The 20181-nt window shown below is 36.4% G+C and overlaps 3 protein-coding genes across 5 annotated transcripts; 2 read left to right on the plus strand and 1 right to left on the minus strand.

Moving 5' to 3' along the window:
* Window positions 1-1878: 1878 nt before the first annotated feature.
* Window positions 1879-9902, minus strand: LOC113505170 (proton-coupled amino acid transporter-like protein CG1139). 3 transcript variants are annotated; one of them, XM_026887753.1, is made up of 11 exons: window positions 9654-9902; window positions 7575-7655; window positions 6872-6978; window positions 6308-6452; window positions 5794-5924; window positions 5152-5282; window positions 4432-4548; window positions 4047-4244; window positions 3333-3438; window positions 2792-3008; window positions 1879-2300 (listed from the first exon to the last, which is right to left on the minus strand). In XM_026887753.1, the coding sequence occupies exons 2-11, from the start codon at window positions 7581-7583 to the stop codon at window positions 2091-2093; spliced, it is 1371 nt and encodes a 456-aa protein (XP_026743554.1). In that variant the 5' UTR covers window positions 7584-7655; window positions 9654-9902; the 3' UTR covers window positions 1879-2090. The 3 variants fall into 3 exon arrangements, with proteins under 3 accessions (XP_026743554.1, XP_026743553.1, XP_026743552.1); XM_026887752.1 differs by lacking the exon at window positions 9654-9902 and adding an exon at window positions 8602-8807; XM_026887751.1 differs by lacking the exon at window positions 9654-9902 and having other exon boundaries at window positions 7575-8807.
* A 62-nt stretch (window positions 9903-9964) lies between these two features.
* Window positions 9965-12254, plus strand: LOC113505172. Its single transcript, XM_026887754.1, has 3 exons — window positions 9965-10107; window positions 10393-11035; window positions 11673-12254. The coding sequence occupies exons 1-3, from the start codon at window positions 10045-10047 to the stop codon at window positions 12197-12199; spliced, it is 1233 nt and encodes a 410-aa protein (XP_026743555.1). The 5' UTR covers window positions 9965-10044; the 3' UTR covers window positions 12200-12254.
* Window positions 12255-12944: 690 nt separating this feature from the next.
* LOC113505157 (zinc finger matrin-type protein 5-like) lies at window positions 12945-17781 on the plus strand. The gene is made up of 4 exons (XM_026887720.1): window positions 12945-13321; window positions 13681-13815; window positions 14398-14660; window positions 17072-17781. Exons 1-3 carry the CDS (start codon window positions 13195-13197, stop codon window positions 14655-14657), a joined length of 522 nt encoding a protein of 173 aa, XP_026743521.1. The 5' UTR covers window positions 12945-13194; the 3' UTR covers window positions 14658-14660; window positions 17072-17781.
* The last annotated feature ends 2400 nt before the right edge of the window (window positions 17782-20181 follow it).

Genomic DNA, 20181 nt, shown 5'->3' on the forward strand with positions numbered 1-20181 from the left:
ACGTTATAGTTCGTGCGTGGCATAGCTCGGCAACAATGCACCTTAAAGTGTGTAATGTACCATATATACCTTAAGGAATTTAATCACTGGGGTGTCACTAACATTCAAGTCACATGCACAAAGACACCCAGACTGAGAACAAGCATTCATGGATCACACAAATGACTGTCCATGGGGATCGAACTCATGACGTCACGCTCAGTGTGATTAGCGTGGTGAAAGCCATTCGGCTAATCGTGCTGTCAAGGCATGCATTAAGGTCACGTCGCTGATGGTAAACTATGGTATATAACTAGGCATTTTGTCTTATCAATAACTGTGTAAGACGATGCGCAAAATATTGCTAGTCATGCCTAGAGTGATTAACTTCATCTTGCGGATAAATTTAGTAACTAATTATTTTAATATTGTCTGGTTATACTACCCATGTTCTCAAGGAAAGTTAAGTCCTTTCAAAGAGGGTATTATGTTTCATTTTTAAGAGACCTGTTGATCTAGTGAATAGTGGCCCTGACTGCTGATACCAGAGGTCATAGGTTCAATTCCCACACAGGATATTTGTGCAATGAGTACGATCGATTGTTCTGCGTCTTGGTGTAATTTATCTATATTACCTATGTATGCATTTAGAAATACACGAGTTTCCTAATTCCCATAATCCAAGCTATGCTTAGTTTTAAAATAGATGGCGTTGCGTGAGTTCTATAAAATGTCTTATTTTATAGACTTTGGAACTGACAATGCAATAACGGCTAGAAAATGTTTTAAGGTAAACCTTACCCCATCATTAACTTGAATTACAACACAAAAAATAAAAATATATACCAAACACTTCATGTCATAGGTATAGTTAATGAAAACTGACTCTAAAGGTTATATAACGCTATAAAAGTAACGGCAATCTTATATTTGGATATAAATATTAATTGAAGTTGCATTTTATGTTCATCAAAGTTTTCCTCTTGTCATGATTAGGCCTCCCCTATTGCACTACATCGAGATCTATCCTCGGAGATCTATCTTCGGCTGCTCGCATCCAGCTCCTTCCTACTGGGATAGATCTATCATCACTCACAGGACAACTGTCGCCATTGAACCTAATATAGGCAACCAGAATTTGTATTCAAGTGTAAATGAAGTCTGAATATTAAAAAGTTGAGGCAGCAGAAATGACGTTACCATGCAGAGTCAATAAAAAAACCGATGCAATGATAAATAAATTTTAATTCAAACCGCACATTTATCAGAAAACCAAAAACAAACGCAAAAAAAATACAAAACATATAACAAATAAATCTATCAAGCAAATAGGTACTATAAAAAAGAAACCTTACATGCTGTAACTAATCGTATCGCATTAACACTATAACAGCGAATTGTGGTGACATATGTTATTGCAGAGTACCTATATAACCGAACCTTAAAATTGCATTCTTCGCAGTTGCCTACTCTTTGGCGTATACAGGCAATCGCGTAAATACAGACATCTGGCAGGCAGTCGCAGTTCATTTCTGGGCATGGGCTTTCCATCCCATTGTAGCACCACAATACCCTTTCTGGAGATTCATTCCACTTAAGACAGAAGTGAAGAACTTGAGGGACTATTACAACGTCTCCACTCCTTCCACACACCTAATTATATGACTTCGGAAATTTGCTTCGGTGGCAACAAGGTTTATATATATATATATTCAGGTGTTATTTTTGGAACGAATCTCCCTGACACCAAAGTAATTAAGCATTTGTGGATCACACGAATTTTGTTTGTGTGGAGTTTGGTGGTGAGGATCAAAACTGCGACAAGCCGCGCAGTGTCAGTCAAATCAATGATATTCATCGATGATATCGTCAAAAATATCTAATTATTATATCGCCGCCAGTACAAAAATAATACTCAAGAGTAATTATTAATTTAACAGGAAAAATAAAAAAAGTAGGTTTTGGTTCGATAGAAAAGGCCTAAATATAAGGAGCTGTAAAATAATTTCATAACAAGAAACTAATAATTTAATGTGAAGTGTATCTAGTTTTGCGTTTAGCAGGTTTAGTAAGCTCGCGATTGTCTAGCAATCAATTCCGCAGATTCATATTTAAAGGTTCATTTCAATAAACACGCTAACCAATTCCATAGCATTGACGAGACTTCCGCAGATAAAGATGAAGATCCCAATGCATATAAGAACTATCGCTCTCCAGAATCTCCAATTCATGTGGCCCAGTCCAGGCCTGTCCCAGATTACCAAGAGATTGATGACATTAGGCCAAATGAAGGCCATGTTTGACAGGCAGAAGGTTCCCAGCTGAAAATTGCACAATAATCGTCAGAAGTCTATCAATCACAAATGTTTAAAAAAACTAATTTCTGACAAGATAATTTTTTTCCCTAATCTTCAAAAAAAACAACAGATATGAACCGAGCGTGCTCTCGGCGTTTTCTAGCTTCTTCAACCTGTCAACGTCCCATCATCATCATCATCATGATCATCATCAGCGTTAAGTAACTTACAGCTTGGTAAAAGCTGCCATTTGCCAATCAGTCATACCCGTATTTTTTAGACTAAATAGGTGAACTGTCACTTAATAACATATGAAAACTAATTGAATTTGATTGTGTACAGTTTTAATGTGTTAGACTACTTCTGTTTCTGTCCGTACGTTTCTCGTAGTTGAGTTTGCCCTTCGCATCTACCTTGTTCCTGCTATCTATTTCATACCATCTGCCCATCTCAACAACGTCCCGTAAATGAAAGTCCAAAAGTAGGTAATATACCAAAATGGAAGGGTTACTTACAAATCCCATGATGGCGTTAATTTCTGGGAATACAATCGCAATAGTACCGATCCCACAAACGAATATCGCTCGGTAAACAAGCTCCCATTGCGGCCTCTTTGGTACAGGGTGTCTCTGCTTCAGGTAATAGAAGCACAGATTAAACGGTACAAAGAAGTTTAGAGCGAAAGTCACGTAGATCATAAGAGCAATGGCAGCTTTCAAGAATTTGTCCGACCTGAAAGTATTGCCACGATTAAAAATCTACTATGAATTATAGGTAGTGCGTTCGATTCTCACCCAGGACACATGTTTGAGCACGACCATGTGTTCTGTCTGATCGGCTACCTTTTGCTCACAATACAAGTTTTGCTTATTTTGAGACTAGCATTAGAAAAATAATACACTGTGAAATAAGCTCTTAAAAGTTACATCACAATTAATAGTTTTCGTATGTTTTCTGTCTCAAATTTGTAAAAAGGCATCTTAGCAAAGATTCTAAGCCGTTGATTATAGGGAGAGTTAAGCTAGTTGACTACGACGAAAGAATCTTATAACTTACAAGCTCATGGGAAAGTTGATCGTAATAGGCGATTCACATTTCTCCAAGAATGCGGCATAACCGAAGAATGACACAAGGAAGGTGCAAAGGACGATCAATGACATCCCTGAAAACAAAAACGTGATTAAAAATAAAATTTCGTGGTAACCATTAAATCCACATAGAATAGAATAGAATATTCTTTACTGTACATCATAGAAGGACATCCATGGCGGGGAATGAAGTAAATAAATGAAAGTAAAACCTAACTTAAGCAATAAATAAAATGATTGCATGTATCGCCGAACGGTATAGGTTACCACGCCACACCCACTGTGAATGACGAGTGTCGGTTTCGTTTCCTGCGCAGGACAAGGATTTGTGTAATCCACAATTTCTTGTTCCGAGTCTTGGTGACTTAGTGCAGTGCAGGAGACGTTTTAAAAGAACAATCATCATCATCCTTTATCCTCCCACTGCTGGACATAGGCCAGGGGAGGCCTCTCATGCCAATTTCTACAGTCTTGTGCTAGCTTGATCCAGACTCGACCCGAGACCTTTACTATGTCATCGACCCATCTTGCTCCCGGACGACCGAAGCTTGTCTGTGCCACCATCCTGTCACCGCCTTAGTCCACCTGCCGTCACTTCGTTTGGCCTAGTAGCCTGCCCAGCTCTACTTCAACCTCGTTATTATGTTGTTGTATTTGTCGTTGTTATTTGTTTATTACTTACCAATAAACAAAGTCTGTGGGAATCTGTAGGGCTCTCGCATGTTGTTTTCAATAGCGATAACGACACCGGCACACGACATACTAAACACTGTCATCCCGATAAACTCGAATGTGTTATACGCTGTCGTTGCCAATGTCATGTTTTCGAAAGCAGGGTTGTAATCAAAAGCATAGTAGACGGCCAGCATAATACAGAATACTGAAAATTAAAACCAAATATTTAGAGAACAATTAAAATTTATCATCTTGTGTCTTGTCTTTTTGTAAACAAACGAAACTAACTATTTTCGTAGGTGTAAATTTGAGGTATTCCATTCAATCACATAAAACCTAATCATGCCAGATTTTAACACAAATAACCATTAAAATAATTATATAGCACTTACCGATGACAATGTTCGCCCCAATTGAAAAAGGAGCCAAATATTTCAAATGCCTAATCATACAAATGACGACAATCAGCGGAATCATACAACCCATGTATACTCTTAGGCCCGGGTACCCTGAAAGAGAAAAAAAAACGATCCAGTGTGAGGGGGGGGGGGGCGAGACTGAGCGTGCCATAGAAATAGATTAAGCTATGCCTCTTTGTAAAATACACACAGATTCCAAATCATGTCATGGATCCAAAATAATATATCATCTTTAATCCTAAGTATGACATCGGCCTAGCCTTTTTCCCTATGTTGGGGTCGTCTTCCAGTCTAATTGGATTCAGCTACCAGTGTTTTACAAGGAGCGGAGTTACCTGGGCAACACGGAGGAACTCGTTATGACAAAGATGGTCAACCGTTTACGAACCGACCGTGTCAAGCGTAGCTTAACCTGTTATCGATCAACTTTTGCAGGTATAACCTAGCCAGCTACATAAGATAATTTATTTTTAATTCATTAGTGCCCCGCTTCAGCGCAAAGACCTTCCTTATATGCGAATCACTTGCTATAAAGGTACGAATGAGAAAAGAACTGGTTTAGGAATTGAGATGATCCTGCCTTCTTATGGGCCAGCGACGAGGTATTTTTCATAATTTGACTTTTACTACCGTTTGACCATGGTTGCCATTGCCCAAAACTTTTAGATAATAATAATTCTCCGCATGTCTCACCTGGGAAAGACCCTTCAAAAGAAGAGGCATGGGTATCTTCGACGAGCTGCTTAAGTTGTTTCGATATTATAATCAGATAGCAACAACATGAACCAAACAGATCTAGACATATAATTCCGTCTATCGTATACCTGTGAATTGTAATTACAGTTTAAATTACATTCGCTAACGAATAACAAATACTCGTATGACATTTAAGCTACACTATACAAGACCCATTTATTCAAGTTAGGTTAGAATTTTTTGAACGTCAAGAATGTTAAATGAAGTTTTTATTTGGAATAGGCTATTTTTCAGGCACTTATAATATAGACATCATCCCGTATCGCCGTATGTAGGTCTCTGGCTATGAAGAAGTGGCATTATAAACTCCATAGCATAACGCTATCACTTATTTTACAACAAAATATACAAGATGACGTTAAGACGATTGATGAGCAAATATTAAAAAAAAAACCAAATTCTTTAAACCTGTTGCCTACACACATTTTGTTTCTTTTTTGGGATAAATCCGTGAAGGCATCGTTTCTGCAAGAAAGCGTGGTGTAACACAGCTTTATGCAAGCCATAATTTACTACAATACGCCATCAGAAATCCCCAAAATGTTTCTCCAAAACGAAACGAATAGAAAAATTTGTTACCTGAAAAACCTGGCTACTTTCTTAAGAGTTGGAAATCTACTGCACATCATTGCTGCTTCACCCACATCCGAATATGACATACTCGGTATTCTTGTCCGTTTGTAAAGTACTTGGGATGACCATACTAGTAGCTGAAATGAGTAACATACAATATACAATAGAGAAATAGTATCGTAGAGATATCTATCTTCTAAAGTAGCAAGTAAATAGCATACTGAAAGATTATCTCATTTTTTTTTTGTTAAATTGACTTGAACTTTAGTTAATTTTCAACTGAATCGCTCGTGCGTGCTCATCGTGCTCATCAACACTCGATTCCCACTCAACACGTGTCCTGAGTGGGAATCGAACCCACATTCCCCGGTATAACAGTCACGGCCGTCGGCCACTTACCAAAACTAAAAGTTTTTATTTCAAGTAGGCCGTTTTCCAGGCACTTTCAAAACGTTACAATGATGACTCTAGTTGCCAAGACCAACAGGCCAGTAAATATATCAACGCTTAACTCACTTACATGTAGACAGTACGCCATGTAAGCACCAAAAATGACATTGAGTGGTACCGCGACGCCTACTCCAGCTTTCATGTACGCCACGTGACCGCTAAGGATTCCGCCTCCCAAAGCACCCTTAACAATATGGGCCACGGAGCCAAATACGCTGAAATATTCAAGAATTCAAATTAGCCTAGTCATCGACATCACTTGCTAGTAAAAATCTTACTGGAAAATGACGTCACACGAGATTTTATTTCACAGCGAATTAATTATGAGGTAAAAAAAATGGTTTGCAATATTTTTCGGAAAATGTCTGATGAACGGTTTTTTTTCGTAAAAACGCTATCCCGACGCATACCTATGCGTGAGTAAACTGTAACGGTCTACCCACGCGTTACTCACCTTATAATTCTGTGTGACAAAACAAGATAAAGATGCTACTGCTATTTCGTTACGCTTTAGGTAATACAAACGTAATTATCACTTGCTAGAAACGGCGAAGCAAAATACCTTATAAAAACTTTATCTATTATGGTTATCGACCCTCTGAAGCTGGTGAAGTAGCTTAGTAAAGTGATATACCTGGTAAGTTTGACATGAGTCCTGTGCTTAAGAAAGTCATAGGCATCTTCTTCCTCTTGGGTTGTCGCTACATTCTTGAAATCTCGACTGGGCCTTGGTCCAGCTTTCTGTAAAATATTTTCGAAATATGGATACATGTTTATGTGACAGACGTCCAAACGACTCACCTATAGATACTTTAAAATTATTATTTTTTATCTAGCCCACAGTGTCCCTCTGCTGGGTAAAGGCCTCCCCCAAATCCTTCCACAATTCTGTTCTGGGCCTCATGGAACCAGCCCGTGCGGTGAGCGTTAAGATCGTCACACCACCGCTTCCTAGGCCTCCCACAAATTAGATTACCAATATAAATTTTTAATAAAAAAATCCCGATTCACTAATTCAATTTTTAATTTGTTAGTGTTTCTGCATTTGATACCCATATCAAGGAGTCATATTTGTAACAACCCGTCGTTTATATTCGCTTGTCATATCCCAGCCAATCGCCAGGTGATACCCGCATAGGAGAAGAATTTGTGTGATGCACAAATGCTTTTGTTCTGAATCTGTGTGTCGTTGTGCATGTCACTTCAAGAATCTTTGTGAAAGCCACGGTGATGCAAGAATTAAAGTTCTCAATGCAGAAGTGTTTTTTTTATTATTTTTAACTACTTTATATCAAACTTATCTAGATGGGAAGAGCAAAGGCCCTGATTAACTTTACCTGGCTCATTATAAGGAGATGTGGTCACAGTTCAAAGTTGAATTATGGTGTCTCCTCTTAGCGTTGCAAAATAAGGTCGTGCTGAAACAATGAAATTATTACAACACTTGAACAGAGTGAGGGTTATAGATGAAATAGCTTTGGTGGCAGTGTGGGTTTTGTTAATTTTGGGTTCTCCGTTCTTCGAAGAGACCATAATACTGTATAGAGTAGAGATCATAGCACTAAGTTGTGGTCAATAGTTTTTTTTTATTTAACTTTTTTGTAATTTATGGAAGACTTGCCACTCAGCGAAAAAGTTCTGAAAACAACTCTTTACGCCTGGCATTAATATTATTTAGAATTTAATCCCAGTTTAGAATTTATATAGATACATGTTTACTATTCACTATTAATAGACTAATAGGTTACTATTGGCTGAAAGTCAAGTCTTTGATTCAACCCAGGAATTTGGTCAATAAATAGCGACTGTTCTTTGCATCCATTGGTTGGCAGTCAGCTGTTGTAACAAAGCTGTCAATTTAAGAAAGGTAAACGTTAATTAAACCACCATAACGTTGAATGCGCTCAGTTCAGTATGAATTCTGGTATAACCTCAGTGATTCAATTCCCATATAGCAGAACCCAGACTAGATATGTTGAGTGAAAGATTTTGACCCAAAAATCTAATAAGTTCGAAGGTAGATTTACAAAATCAATGCAAACGGTATAAAAATAAAAGCTATAATTAAAAAAATAGATATTATATGGACAACATAACTGTCTACTGTTCGGAAGTGTGGTTTCATTGATGTGTGAATCAGCTCTAAAGAGCTTCACGGATCAAAACCTCCAAAATATATTAAAATAGAAAACTGAGTTCAGCTTCAGCGTCCAAAAATATAACGTCCATTACATTAAAACTTTATTTTCTCTTTTTTTACACACACAATTTGACAAATGTTCCGATCGTATATTTTAGCTGCTAGCAAATATTAAATCTGTAACAGAAGAAACGAAATCTAGATAAAGTAATATGAATACTTACCACAATGTAAATTAACAAAAAAAAACACATTAAAAAAGAAATCTTTTCCAAAGGCTCCGTTTTTAGCTGATTGTCTCACCGTTCCTTCGACTTCTTTTTACAATTAGCTGTCAGCATTGATTATTCTTCTACAAAACAAAACAGCGAACTATGTCATGGACAAGGAGGTGTGTTTACAACCTCTCTTAACAAATTCCTAGACTGCAATCTCTTCTAGAAACATTTTTTTTTGTAAAGCGGGGTTTTTTGGTGGACTCTTATCGCCGTGCTACGTCATCTAAATGTTTGTGTCGGTGTATGGCAATGCAAACCTGAAAATACACGCGTTATTCCCGGGCAATCACCCAGACAGATAATAACCCCGTCCGATGTTGCTTAACTTCGGTGATCGGACGAGAACCGGTTTGTTCAACGTGGTATGGGCATTGGCATCATTTTAAGAACCTACCTAATTAAGTCTGTAGGTTTTCACAATAAGCATTAGAAATGGTTCCTACTACAATAGCTTATCTCATTTTGAGAAAAGTGGAGTTAAAATGTCGGCCTATGTGATGTCAAACGCAGTCTCTCTTCCTAAGGTCAGTTTAAGTTTTCGCCTTACCTAAGGCGACTTCTATCAATTTTGCCACGCGTACCGGGATGCGTTTTCCCTTGCCCGATAACCACGATTCAGTCGCAATGCTTACGCTATGAAATTACACTTTGGTTGCGATACTCGTCCGATGCTTCTTCTCTGATGCTGTAGCGCATTGAGGATTCGTTATTAGTAGAACACAACTATGGCATGTCCAAGGCAGTTTAGTCTTACCTTTTAACCCTTGATGCAAAAAGAGGATCCTCTTAATAAACTTTCTTTGCATCGATCATCTGACGTAGCCTAATAAATCCTCATAAAAAACAGTTCAGCTGTTTTCTTCAAGATAATTTAAAAATTTTCAAACTTCAATGGATTATCTACTTTACCGATGGTGTAATAGATTTGGGGTATATGTTTAAATACAAAAAAAAAATATATTGGCAAACAGAGACCACTGCTTAGAGTTAAAGCCTACTTGTTAGTCAATCCTGGGTATCAGCGCCCTCCGGACCAAAATCAATGAAATGATGACGATCTATAAATTTAAACATGATGTCAAGCCGCTAAACTTTATAAGTAGTTGCATATGTATGAGAGACAAAACCAGAGCGGTTAGCAGTGTCGAACCTTATGCCCATCTAAACATTGTTAGAGACGGCCCGAAGAATGGCGTGAAAGAAAGGCGTAAAAATTAATCAGCATTAAAATAATAAGTAACTGTGATAGCAACCTGATTGACTACGGTTCTCGTAGAAATACGTACTTACGCAAATCGATTTCATGCATGGACAATAATCAGCCCATTTTCCGTACTTACATTTAGTTCAATAAGTTGTACGAATGTGTTCGCACATTAATATGACACGATGATTAAGTTTTATGCTGTTTTGTTTATATTCTCACTTTTCATAACGGTTTTCGCTGAAAAGGTAATTTTTGAGTTTAAATCTAATTTTAAAATAGTTCATATTTTTTTCCTTAGAAGTTGCAACGAGCAAATTTATTACAACAATAATGTATTGTAGATATAGCTTGCACAACTAATTCTAAAAGAAAATGATTATCATTTCTATACGCTATTATTATTGTGCAAATTTTATTTTTAAATCGGAATCAGTTTAATTATTTACCTGCCTTCCGGATTTTAATCTCGTAATGATAAGGTTGACCATTGAAATTGTGGATTACTTCAAAATAAAATTGCCCATTTCCAGGACGATTTTAAACCAGATGACAAAGTCGACAGCATAGAGAATACTGCAACCGGTCCCATTGAAGTTGATTCGGAATCAATAGAAGTCGTTCAGAGAGGTGCCGATGATGATAAACTAGAAGAGCCTTTTAATTACGACCATATACAAGAGGAAGACAACCGTAGTGGAGGAATCGAGGACACAAACTCAACGGACGTTCCAAAGTTTGAACAATTTTTCGACGGCGCAGTAAGTGATAATTCAGATGAATATGTCCATAAGTTGATTCCAGAACATATAGAAGTAGACACAGAATCCAACGATGCTAAAGCAGTGGAGAACGAGAGTAGCACACAACAAGAAGACATAGAAACGGTTTACGAACATACAACTCATACCCAAGCCCCTGATATTGAAGATTTAGGAGTTCACGATGAAGAAAGCAGTTGGAGAAGTGCTGAACACTTACATGATATTCAAAAAGATTTTTCTAACGAAGATGCCAGTCTTGATACTGGTGAAAGAGGTTTTAGCGGAGAAGATTATGGAGATAAGAAGATCGCTAGTGTTAAGGGAAGGATGGACACACCGAAGTCAGAGATTAAAGAACATAGGCCGTTGAATATGAGGCGTTATGGTCCGCATGATGATGGAAGCATGTTAGGTAATTAGTAAACACACATCTACCACACATCTAACCACACATCTGACACATCAGTAGGGAACTTAAAGGACTTGTTTTATTACAATTTTCGTCTCGTGTTTGGAAGACTTAGGTACTTTATGATTGGGGAAACTTTAACAACACCACCTCTACATAAAAGGCAGCACATTTAATGAGTTTTTAAAAATTTCTAACTCACCCACCATACGTTGTTATGCCATATAAAAAAAGGGAATGAAAATAAAACAGATGTTGCCCGTTTCTCAAACCTAAACTGTATTCACACAATTTCATGAGAATCGGTCAAGCCGTTTCAAAGGAGTTCAATTTCGTACACAGTTTCATAAATTACATTTTTTTGGCAAGGTAAGCAGTGATAGTATAGTAATATAGGTAATAGTTGGACTGCCTAGTAAAAGGTCGCAGTTTCGAACCCCGGCACCTACGTCCTTTTGAATTCATGTGCATTATAAAGTAATGTACCCTAAACGATCGCGGAGAAAACGGCACTTCTGAAAACTTTAGGTGTATAGAGAGTTTTGCGGGCGAAACTTGATACCAGGTTAGACATAAATCTACGATAAGAACAACAAGAAACGCAGGTCATATTAATGTTTTCATCTTTTTTCCTTTACAGATGCCATGGGAATGAGAAGTATAAGCGAAATTATGATTCCCAGATACCGTCCTACGCTGACACGAAACGGAATAGTGTACACTCCTACTTTGTACACAGTTCAGACTGCATCGCCTCATATGGACTTGCTTCCAGGGCGCAACTGGGTGCCTAATAGAAGCCATTTCACTCAAGAAAGAGAGGTTTACTCTAGACCGCGAAGCAGAGGCTTACCACATCACCATACAGATTCCAAAATTATAGATGACTACAATGATTACGGCACAAATACATATTCTTACACACCAGTGGCAAAACGAACTACACAAGCACCGGCAACGCACACTGTGCCGCCACATAATTTCGATGTTTTCCATAAGTTGGTTGAAGCTTCTAATCAGCCTAGTTTGTCTAAGCATTCGTTTAATGATAATATGTATGTGGGTAACTATTACCCTCAACATCAGTTCACTGATAATTATAGGCCATACGACGTTCGAAGACTTCGACGGGACTCGTGGGACGAAAGGTCTTTTCCAAATTTTTAGGATTAACAATAAAGTAATAAAATAATGGTTGTTTTTATTTTAAACCTGAGGTCAAATCAAAATCAAAATGTCTTTATTTTTCTCATCATCAGAAAATTATGGTTACATAAAAGTGTTGTACATGACATAGAGACTGGAGTCTGTTTTAGGTAAAACCTGTGTCACAGATCACCAGTATTATACACATTATATTTTGTATTTAACTACAAACAATGCAAATTTAGAAAAATAAAGAGAGCAGCGAAAAGGGAAAAGAAAAAAAAAATATCCAAAAAAAAAGTTATAAAAAAATTAATATTTTCAACACATTTTTTAATACATTAAGACAAAAAAAAAACAAAGCATTTTGAAAATAAAATGAAGTTTTTAAACATTATCTACAAAACAAAGTAAAGCATCCTTTTAAATCCTTTGACAATGAGGTACTTTGATAGACTCACTTCTAGCACAGTCTGGTGAGCAAGTTCTTTCACAAATATAATTATTATAAATTAATTTATTGCCATTAAATTTTAAAAAAGAATGCAAGTAGATATCTGCTTGATTCTTTCTGTCCTGTCTCCTGTTCCCCGCCCGCGCCGCCGCCTAGTATATTTTATGTTGCGGGAGCCAACTGCGTACCTACATACTTTGGCCCAAGAGTTATTGGGCTATATAGCGATAGGCAAAAAAAATATATCTTAAAATTCTTAATCGATCCTGTTGTTATAATCTGTGGACTCGGTGTTTGTCAGTTTGATAAAACTTTAATTGACAGAGCTCCAGAGTTAACGAAATCACGATAATTTTACTTCAACAATAGTTAAAATGAAAAAAAAACCCTGTTTTCTGTAAACCAATTCGAAGCTCAGATTGTGTACAACCTTAAAGCTTAAAATTTTTACATACTATTGATTTTTATAACCTATAAAACATCCAGAAAACAAACATACAGTGTAAACATTACACTGTATGTTTACAATCATACCAAAAATAATATTACTAGTAATTTAAAGATGGGTAAAAGATACCACTGTGATTATTGCGATAAAACAATGGTGGCTACACCGACAATAGTTAAAACGCATAACAGGGGAATGGTTCACCAGAAGCTGGTTCAAGAACATTACCAACAATTCAAAGGTAATTAATTATTATTTCTGTTGACGAACCTGAACTTGTGGCAAATCAGTGGCATCTGTACTGATGACATCAGATAGTTTATCATTAGTCTTTAACTATGGTAAAATGGGGTGAACAGGGATGGATAGAAACTAGAGTTTTTATGAAAATTTGGATGTTTAACAAGAAAAAATATAAATATCATATGACAATTCACTAGTATTTCATAAAATAATTGCATGCAAGAAGAAAAAAACACTATTCTCCATTCACCATGATATAAAAAGTTTACCAAACAAACTCTTCATTTTTTGTCTTGCAAGTATTGCTTGCCTTTGTTGCTAGCTCATTTAACAAAAATATTTAAACTTTATTTTCAGATCCTGAAACAATATTAGCAGAAGAGAGTAAGAAGAAGCCATGTTCTAGGTTTGCGACTGGCACCTGTCAATTTGGTAGCATTTGTCGTTTCTCACACTATACTCAAGAACAGTTAAAAGCCTTTCAAGACTATGGTAAGTCTTGTATTCTAAAATACTGCAATTTTATAAGATACATGAGTGAACAACTTTGTAATTTATTTAGTTGCACTCATGTTCTATCAACACACTAAAAAAAATAACTTAACTTATATTTAAGATAAACATTTTTGTCACTTGCAAATAAGTGAGTCTTACGCGTAAACCTAAGAAACCACTATTTTTGTCACTTGCAAATAAGTGAGTCTTAACCCTTAAATAACAGGCACAATGAGGATATGGACCGTATATAAATAGGAAATTCAATTTCTAATGCCAAAATAATATTCTCTACTCTTAAGTAAAGTTTCTTGTATTCTGCTAGAGTTCCAATAATGACCTTTCAACTTTAAGGACTATGATAAAAGATATTATAAATAATTATTTATATGTAGTCTTATGTGCTTGAGTCCAAACATTTACTTAAGGGAGTAGATTTTTATTCATGTACCATGTTAAAAAATTACTTAATATCATAAGCCTTTGCCCAGTTGTGCACTATTCACTGGCTATTATTACCTTTAAATTAACTCTAGCCTACAACTTTCCTATATATGTATTACTTTTTTATAATTTCAGTTGCCTTTAAAAATAAACCTCAAGATGTCACATTCCCATCATTTGAAGATTTGTTCCATAAGTTTATGGTTGGGAAGACAAGCAAACCCAATGACTCAGACAATGGGAACACACTCATTTATGATGGTAACGGAGTCACCCACACATTACCATGGACTTATAATTCAGAATATGAAGTGTACGGTGATGATTTACCCCCTAGTATCAAGAAAATGAAGCTTGAAGACTTTGCTAAAGCGAAAATTGTGGAGTGGGGTTGAAAGGTAAAGTTATACTATACAGTTGTTAATAATTTAATTGATAACAACCAAAAGTAAAAACTAGTCAAGTGTGAGTCAGACTCCCAACACTAAGGGTTCCATACAACATGCTAAAGTACTAACTAACAAATAAAGAACTATCTCCTCAAGTTCATAAATAAAAATTTAAATCAAAACTCTTTATTTAAAAGAAATAAAAATAGAACAAAATGAAATTACATAATGAACTTTATTCACTTTACTTTAGAACTGGTATTACCATGAGTTGTTTCACAATCTCCTTCGACTTGGGGGTTTCCTCGAGGTCCTTACAGGTTTCAATCCTTTGAGTAGGTCTGCTGTAAATGGTGGGTAGTTTATGAATCTGAATTCTGGTGGCACTACATACCGCATTGGTTCTGCCTAGAAACAAAGTAGAATTTATTGTTAGATATCAAACACATTTTTTTAATTAGTCTTTTATGATTCCACTGCTGTGCAAAATTCCCTCACTCCTCCCAAACTTCTATTTTAACCACTTCTGACCACGTGCTTTATCCAATATGATCATCACACAACATGCGGGTGACCTTGAAGTCGAATCCTTCCTCCGTCCAGAGGATCTGACGATGCTTTTCCTTCGGTCAAGCTTTCAAGTGACGTGACCAACCCACTTCGATGTAAACATGTCTGCTTTTGTCAGAAAACAGCTAAGAATAACTGGCACACCCATTTAACAAGTAATTGAGTGTTCCAGGTACCCTTTTCTTTTTTTGTTTGAATTTAATCCTTGAGTCGCAGGTGGTTTCACAAACATACAAATCACGTGCGCTAAGAAATTCTGACTCAGCAAGCATTCGAAGACCACACAAATGCTTGTCCTACGCGTGGTGACCTCAATCACTCTGCTATCCATGCAGTCAAATTAATATTGATCAATAATGTGAAAGTGTGAGTGTGTGTATGACTATACTTTCTTCACGCCCAATCTATTAGACCAGGGACCAATAAATTTTGGTATAAAGAATTTTTTTTCTTTTTTTTTATTGTTCCTAAAAAGCGTAATAAATTTATTAAAAATAAAACATCTTAATGGCATTATAACTACCTCCTTTAAACACAGAATAGAGACTAAATAAAAAAATAAAAATAAGTTCATAAATTCCATGGTACGTGAATTTAGAATTCAAATCACTTTACTCACACCATATCGAGTTTATCAGTGATTGACATTTATTGTATAAACAAAATTGCATTTTGTTATTGACACATTTCAATGAAATTACTATTGAAATGGGTTATGTGATGTTTCAGTACTCTCCTACCCACAATGCGGTGTTCAAATCGATTCTAAAAAGTATTCAAATTTCATGTAAGTGTGTTAAATTTTAACCGACTTCAAAAAGGAGGTTCTCATTTCGTATGTATTCTTTATATTCGGATTGGAGGACGCGTTTTTTATGTTATCTATTTATTTTTTACTAGCTGTTGCCCGCGACTTCGTCCCCGTGGTTAGAAGATATAAGTTATGATTTAAACCTGCCTGTTTATACCTGTTTTTTTCACATTTTCCATTGTATCTTCGCTCCTATTAGTCGCAGCGTGATGATTTATAGCCTAAAGCTCTCCTCGATGAATAGTCTATTCAACACAAAAATATTTTTTCAATTTGGACCAGTAGTTTCTGAGATTAGCGCGTTCAAACAAACAAACTCTTAAGCTTTATATATTAGTATAGATTTAACCTTTCTTTTACACATACATTTGTAACATAAAAACCACTAAATATTTCGACATTCGCTCGTTTTGTTAAAAAACGCTTGAATGTATGGAAATGATAGGTCAAGGTCATGTGGCCTATCGAAACGACTGTTACGATGTCTTGTTCATACATTTTAAGGAGCATTTTTAATAAGATTCAGTCGTTGGGCTTGCGTAGGTGTGTAACGCTTAACATAAAACCTCAATTTTATTGTCACGTTGTAATGTGAAAATGCCTCGGTTGTTTATAATTTTTAATTTCGATGGTAGAAAATAAAAAATTCTAGTTACAATCAGTTAATCATGCATACACATGAGAACAAAACTGTATGTGGTATCAGATATGGCACTGAAATCGTTATTGAAAATATTTTTTATCTTAGAAGTAAGTTTTTAAAGCAGGTACCTAATTCTTTTCTATCGCTATTCGCATATTTTGGGTTCAGCACGATGAGAATTTTCCTTTTTTCGCCTACCAGTCTACTTTTATTTTGATACTTTGAATATATTAATAACTAAACTAACCTTACTAAGTTTTGAATTCAAAATCAGGTATAAGAGTTTCATCTCGAGTAGGCCTTTTCCAGGCACTTTTTATGTTACATAACTGACTCGAATTGGTCACTTAGTATTTAACTAGTATACAGTGCCAAAATAAACTTTATCCCTTTCAGATAAGCATTCAAATAGAAGCGGAAGACACAACACAAGATCCCATAGATGCAATCGTTGACGTCGTTGAACTGAATGATAAAATAACATTAATGAATCGCAACGATTCGATCGTACCCTTCCAAGAACCACGGGATATAAGTATTAAGATAGAAATGGAATCACTAGAAAGTGAGAATTCCAGTGACCTCTTCACGCCCTTCGTAAACCCTGATAACAAAAGCCAAATATTAGAAAAACAATACATGCTGAGATGGCTACCAACCAGGAGGCGAAGACCAAAATACTCTGAACAGCAAATGCAAGAAATAAACATACGGGAAACCGCCAAACAAAGGTCATGGGAATCAAACGAGAAAATGCGTCGTCATGTCCTAGAAACAATGAAATCTAATTATTGGACGTCTTTATATTTATACGGCGAAGTCGCTAGGATTCGAAGAAGTAGGTTGATATTGGACGAAATGACAGTTATGATCAAAACACTAGAAAGTCCACTACATAAAGATTTGAAGAGGAGGGTTCTGCAGTGCTACCGTGAAGCAAAGAGAGAGAAGGAGAAATATTCCGGGTTTTGGGATAACAAAAATACAAATCATGTGGTCATTAACGTTCTTAAAGACAACCCAAACGAAGGTGTGATCTAAATCCTGTTGAATAAGGTTTTATCTAAAATTAATTCTAAGTAATAAAACAACCATTAAAAGAACCATTTTTATATTATTATTTCCTTTTTTACCTGCCCCTTTGAAATGATTTCTGTTTTTCTGTAATATGCGTAAGTAATTTAGTCAAGCTTAGCTGCTTGCCAGGCTGCTAAACTTAATAGAAAGGAGCTGACTGATACTTTCATGGTCAAATTAAATCCTAAAAGAAAATCGCAAAGCGTGTCCATTCAGTGTTGCCTGTAGTATAATTAAAGCCCATATTTTGGTAAAATGTATACAGATTTTCATGGCTCGTTTTTTCGGATTAGCTTAATTTGTACTGAAAAAAAATCTAAAATATTTCTGACTTCGCGGACCACACCCGTTCCAAGGTTCGATCCCGCTTTGGACAGGCAACTGTGTGATCTTTTTTTTTTTTTTTTTAAGCATGAAGTCTCGAAATATCTTTGTATGATTGAAGATATTTCGAGACGTATCTTTCAGACTTAAGAGTCTTCTAGCTTTAAGTTCAAATCTCATAGCGATGATCGCTAATTCAAGAGGTTGGAAGTACTAGGGTGCAAATCTTGTCCTGTTGCACCGCCTTCATAGACCTTAGAATTCCTATGAAACTAGCATACCTAACCATGTAGGTATATTTAATCAATCAATTTCACATTCGCTTTTCCTTGTTAATCGGTTTAACTTGAATTAGGTTTAATTTAATTAACTTTTTCCATTAACATGCATGAATGATATTCTGATTGAAAATGAAAACGTAGTGACGATGAATAACTTCCTATTTAAAATATTTGTAAGTGGCCTTCTGTTACTGTGAAATACTGATACTGTGATGTAATGATACTGTGAAATACAGCAATTAGCTTATTTGGCCCTTGGCCTTTATAGGGGAATGCGCGCGGAACTTTATACAGGAGAAGTCTATGCCATACTAGGACTGGGATTTCGAAATATTGCTATGAGTTATCTCAACGATTACAATAATACATGCAACTTATCATTTAACAACTTGCAACTGTCATCACTTTCTCTATATTATTAAAACCTTCTTTTGAGATCATTTTAGACATGCAGAAATAGTATTTTTTCCCACAGGCGCTGCAGTTGGTCACGACTACATTCCTGCCTTCAAACAAAGCTCATAAACCTGCTGGTTCTTCCGCAGAAGGGTCTAGCAGTGAAAAAGTCGAAGGCCTAACAATTCAAGATTCGTCAAACTCTTCAATCATGATCGCTGCAGACAAATTGAGCTACGAAGAAACCGAGCTTGAGGAAGGAATCCCTATTTTGGGAATTCGTAAAAACGGTGACTTTGTTCCACCTATGGATGAGATTTTGCGGGACGACGGTAATAGAACGAAACATAAGACTCTCAGGGTGAAAAGAATTCTCCGAAATGGTGAACCTTCAATATATAGTACTAACGAGCCTTACACTAACTTTCATGAGAAAATCATCGCACCAGGAATTACGTATGGAGGTACTCTATACCCAAGGAAAATGAAAGTAACATCTACAACGATCAGTGGCATGGCAGCCTGGCCGAAAGACATGTACGACGCCCACTTTCGAAGAATCAAAGAAGTCGGCAAACATATGGAACTTCATTACATGTCCACGTTATACTTATTCGAAGAAGTCCACAGGATTAAGAGGGATCGAGTAATTTTGGATGAATTACGTCATATGGCAGCGGATTTAGAAAATGCGAACTATCAACAGGTCAAGGCTCACGTGATGAAATGTTATAAAGTAGGTAGACCACGTGACATCAGGCCGATGTGGACGCTTAATACGAATAATCTTCTTATAAATACCTTAAAAGATGCTAATAACGATGGAGTAGTTTAAAATAAAGTGCTTGTAAAACCTTGTCTATTGTAACGACAATTGCTTAACCTCGATCTAATCGAATTAGTTATTGTATAAAAAAATGTTATAGCGGCAACAGAAATCAATATTCTGTGAACATTTCAACTGTTTACACAGAACATTTTAGCTATATCCTAGAGGGACTGTTTAGTTGTCACGGTTCCTGATATACAGCCTGGTGACAGACGGAAGGACAATGGAGGTTCAGTTATTTCGTTCCGTTTTAGCCTTCGATGCACGGAAGTAAAATGTTAAAAAATGGGCGGGCTTCGTCAAAGCCCTTTACTTAGGCAGAAAGAGGAAACGGCTTAGTAAAGACAGGTGGCTGAGCGTTTGGTAAATTTTCGGTAACACGGTAATAATCTGATAGTGGTAAGTATCTAGATAGTGTATAAGGCAGTACTGAACTTGCCAAGTATAAGCAGATATCTAAAAATATTACCCTGTTGAGGCACATCGCTGCGTTGCACGCGTTAGAAGCATACCTACGTACTCCTATAGAAATAGCGCGCCACGATTGGCTACTGATGCATCAAAACACGCCATACGTTGTTCTGGTCTAAACAGAATAA

Source organism: Trichoplusia ni, chromosome 24 (assembly GCF_003590095.1).
Source record: "Trichoplusia ni isolate ovarian cell line Hi5 chromosome 24, tn1, whole genome shotgun sequence".
Taxonomy (NCBI): domain Eukaryota; kingdom Metazoa; phylum Arthropoda; class Insecta; order Lepidoptera; family Noctuidae; genus Trichoplusia; species Trichoplusia ni.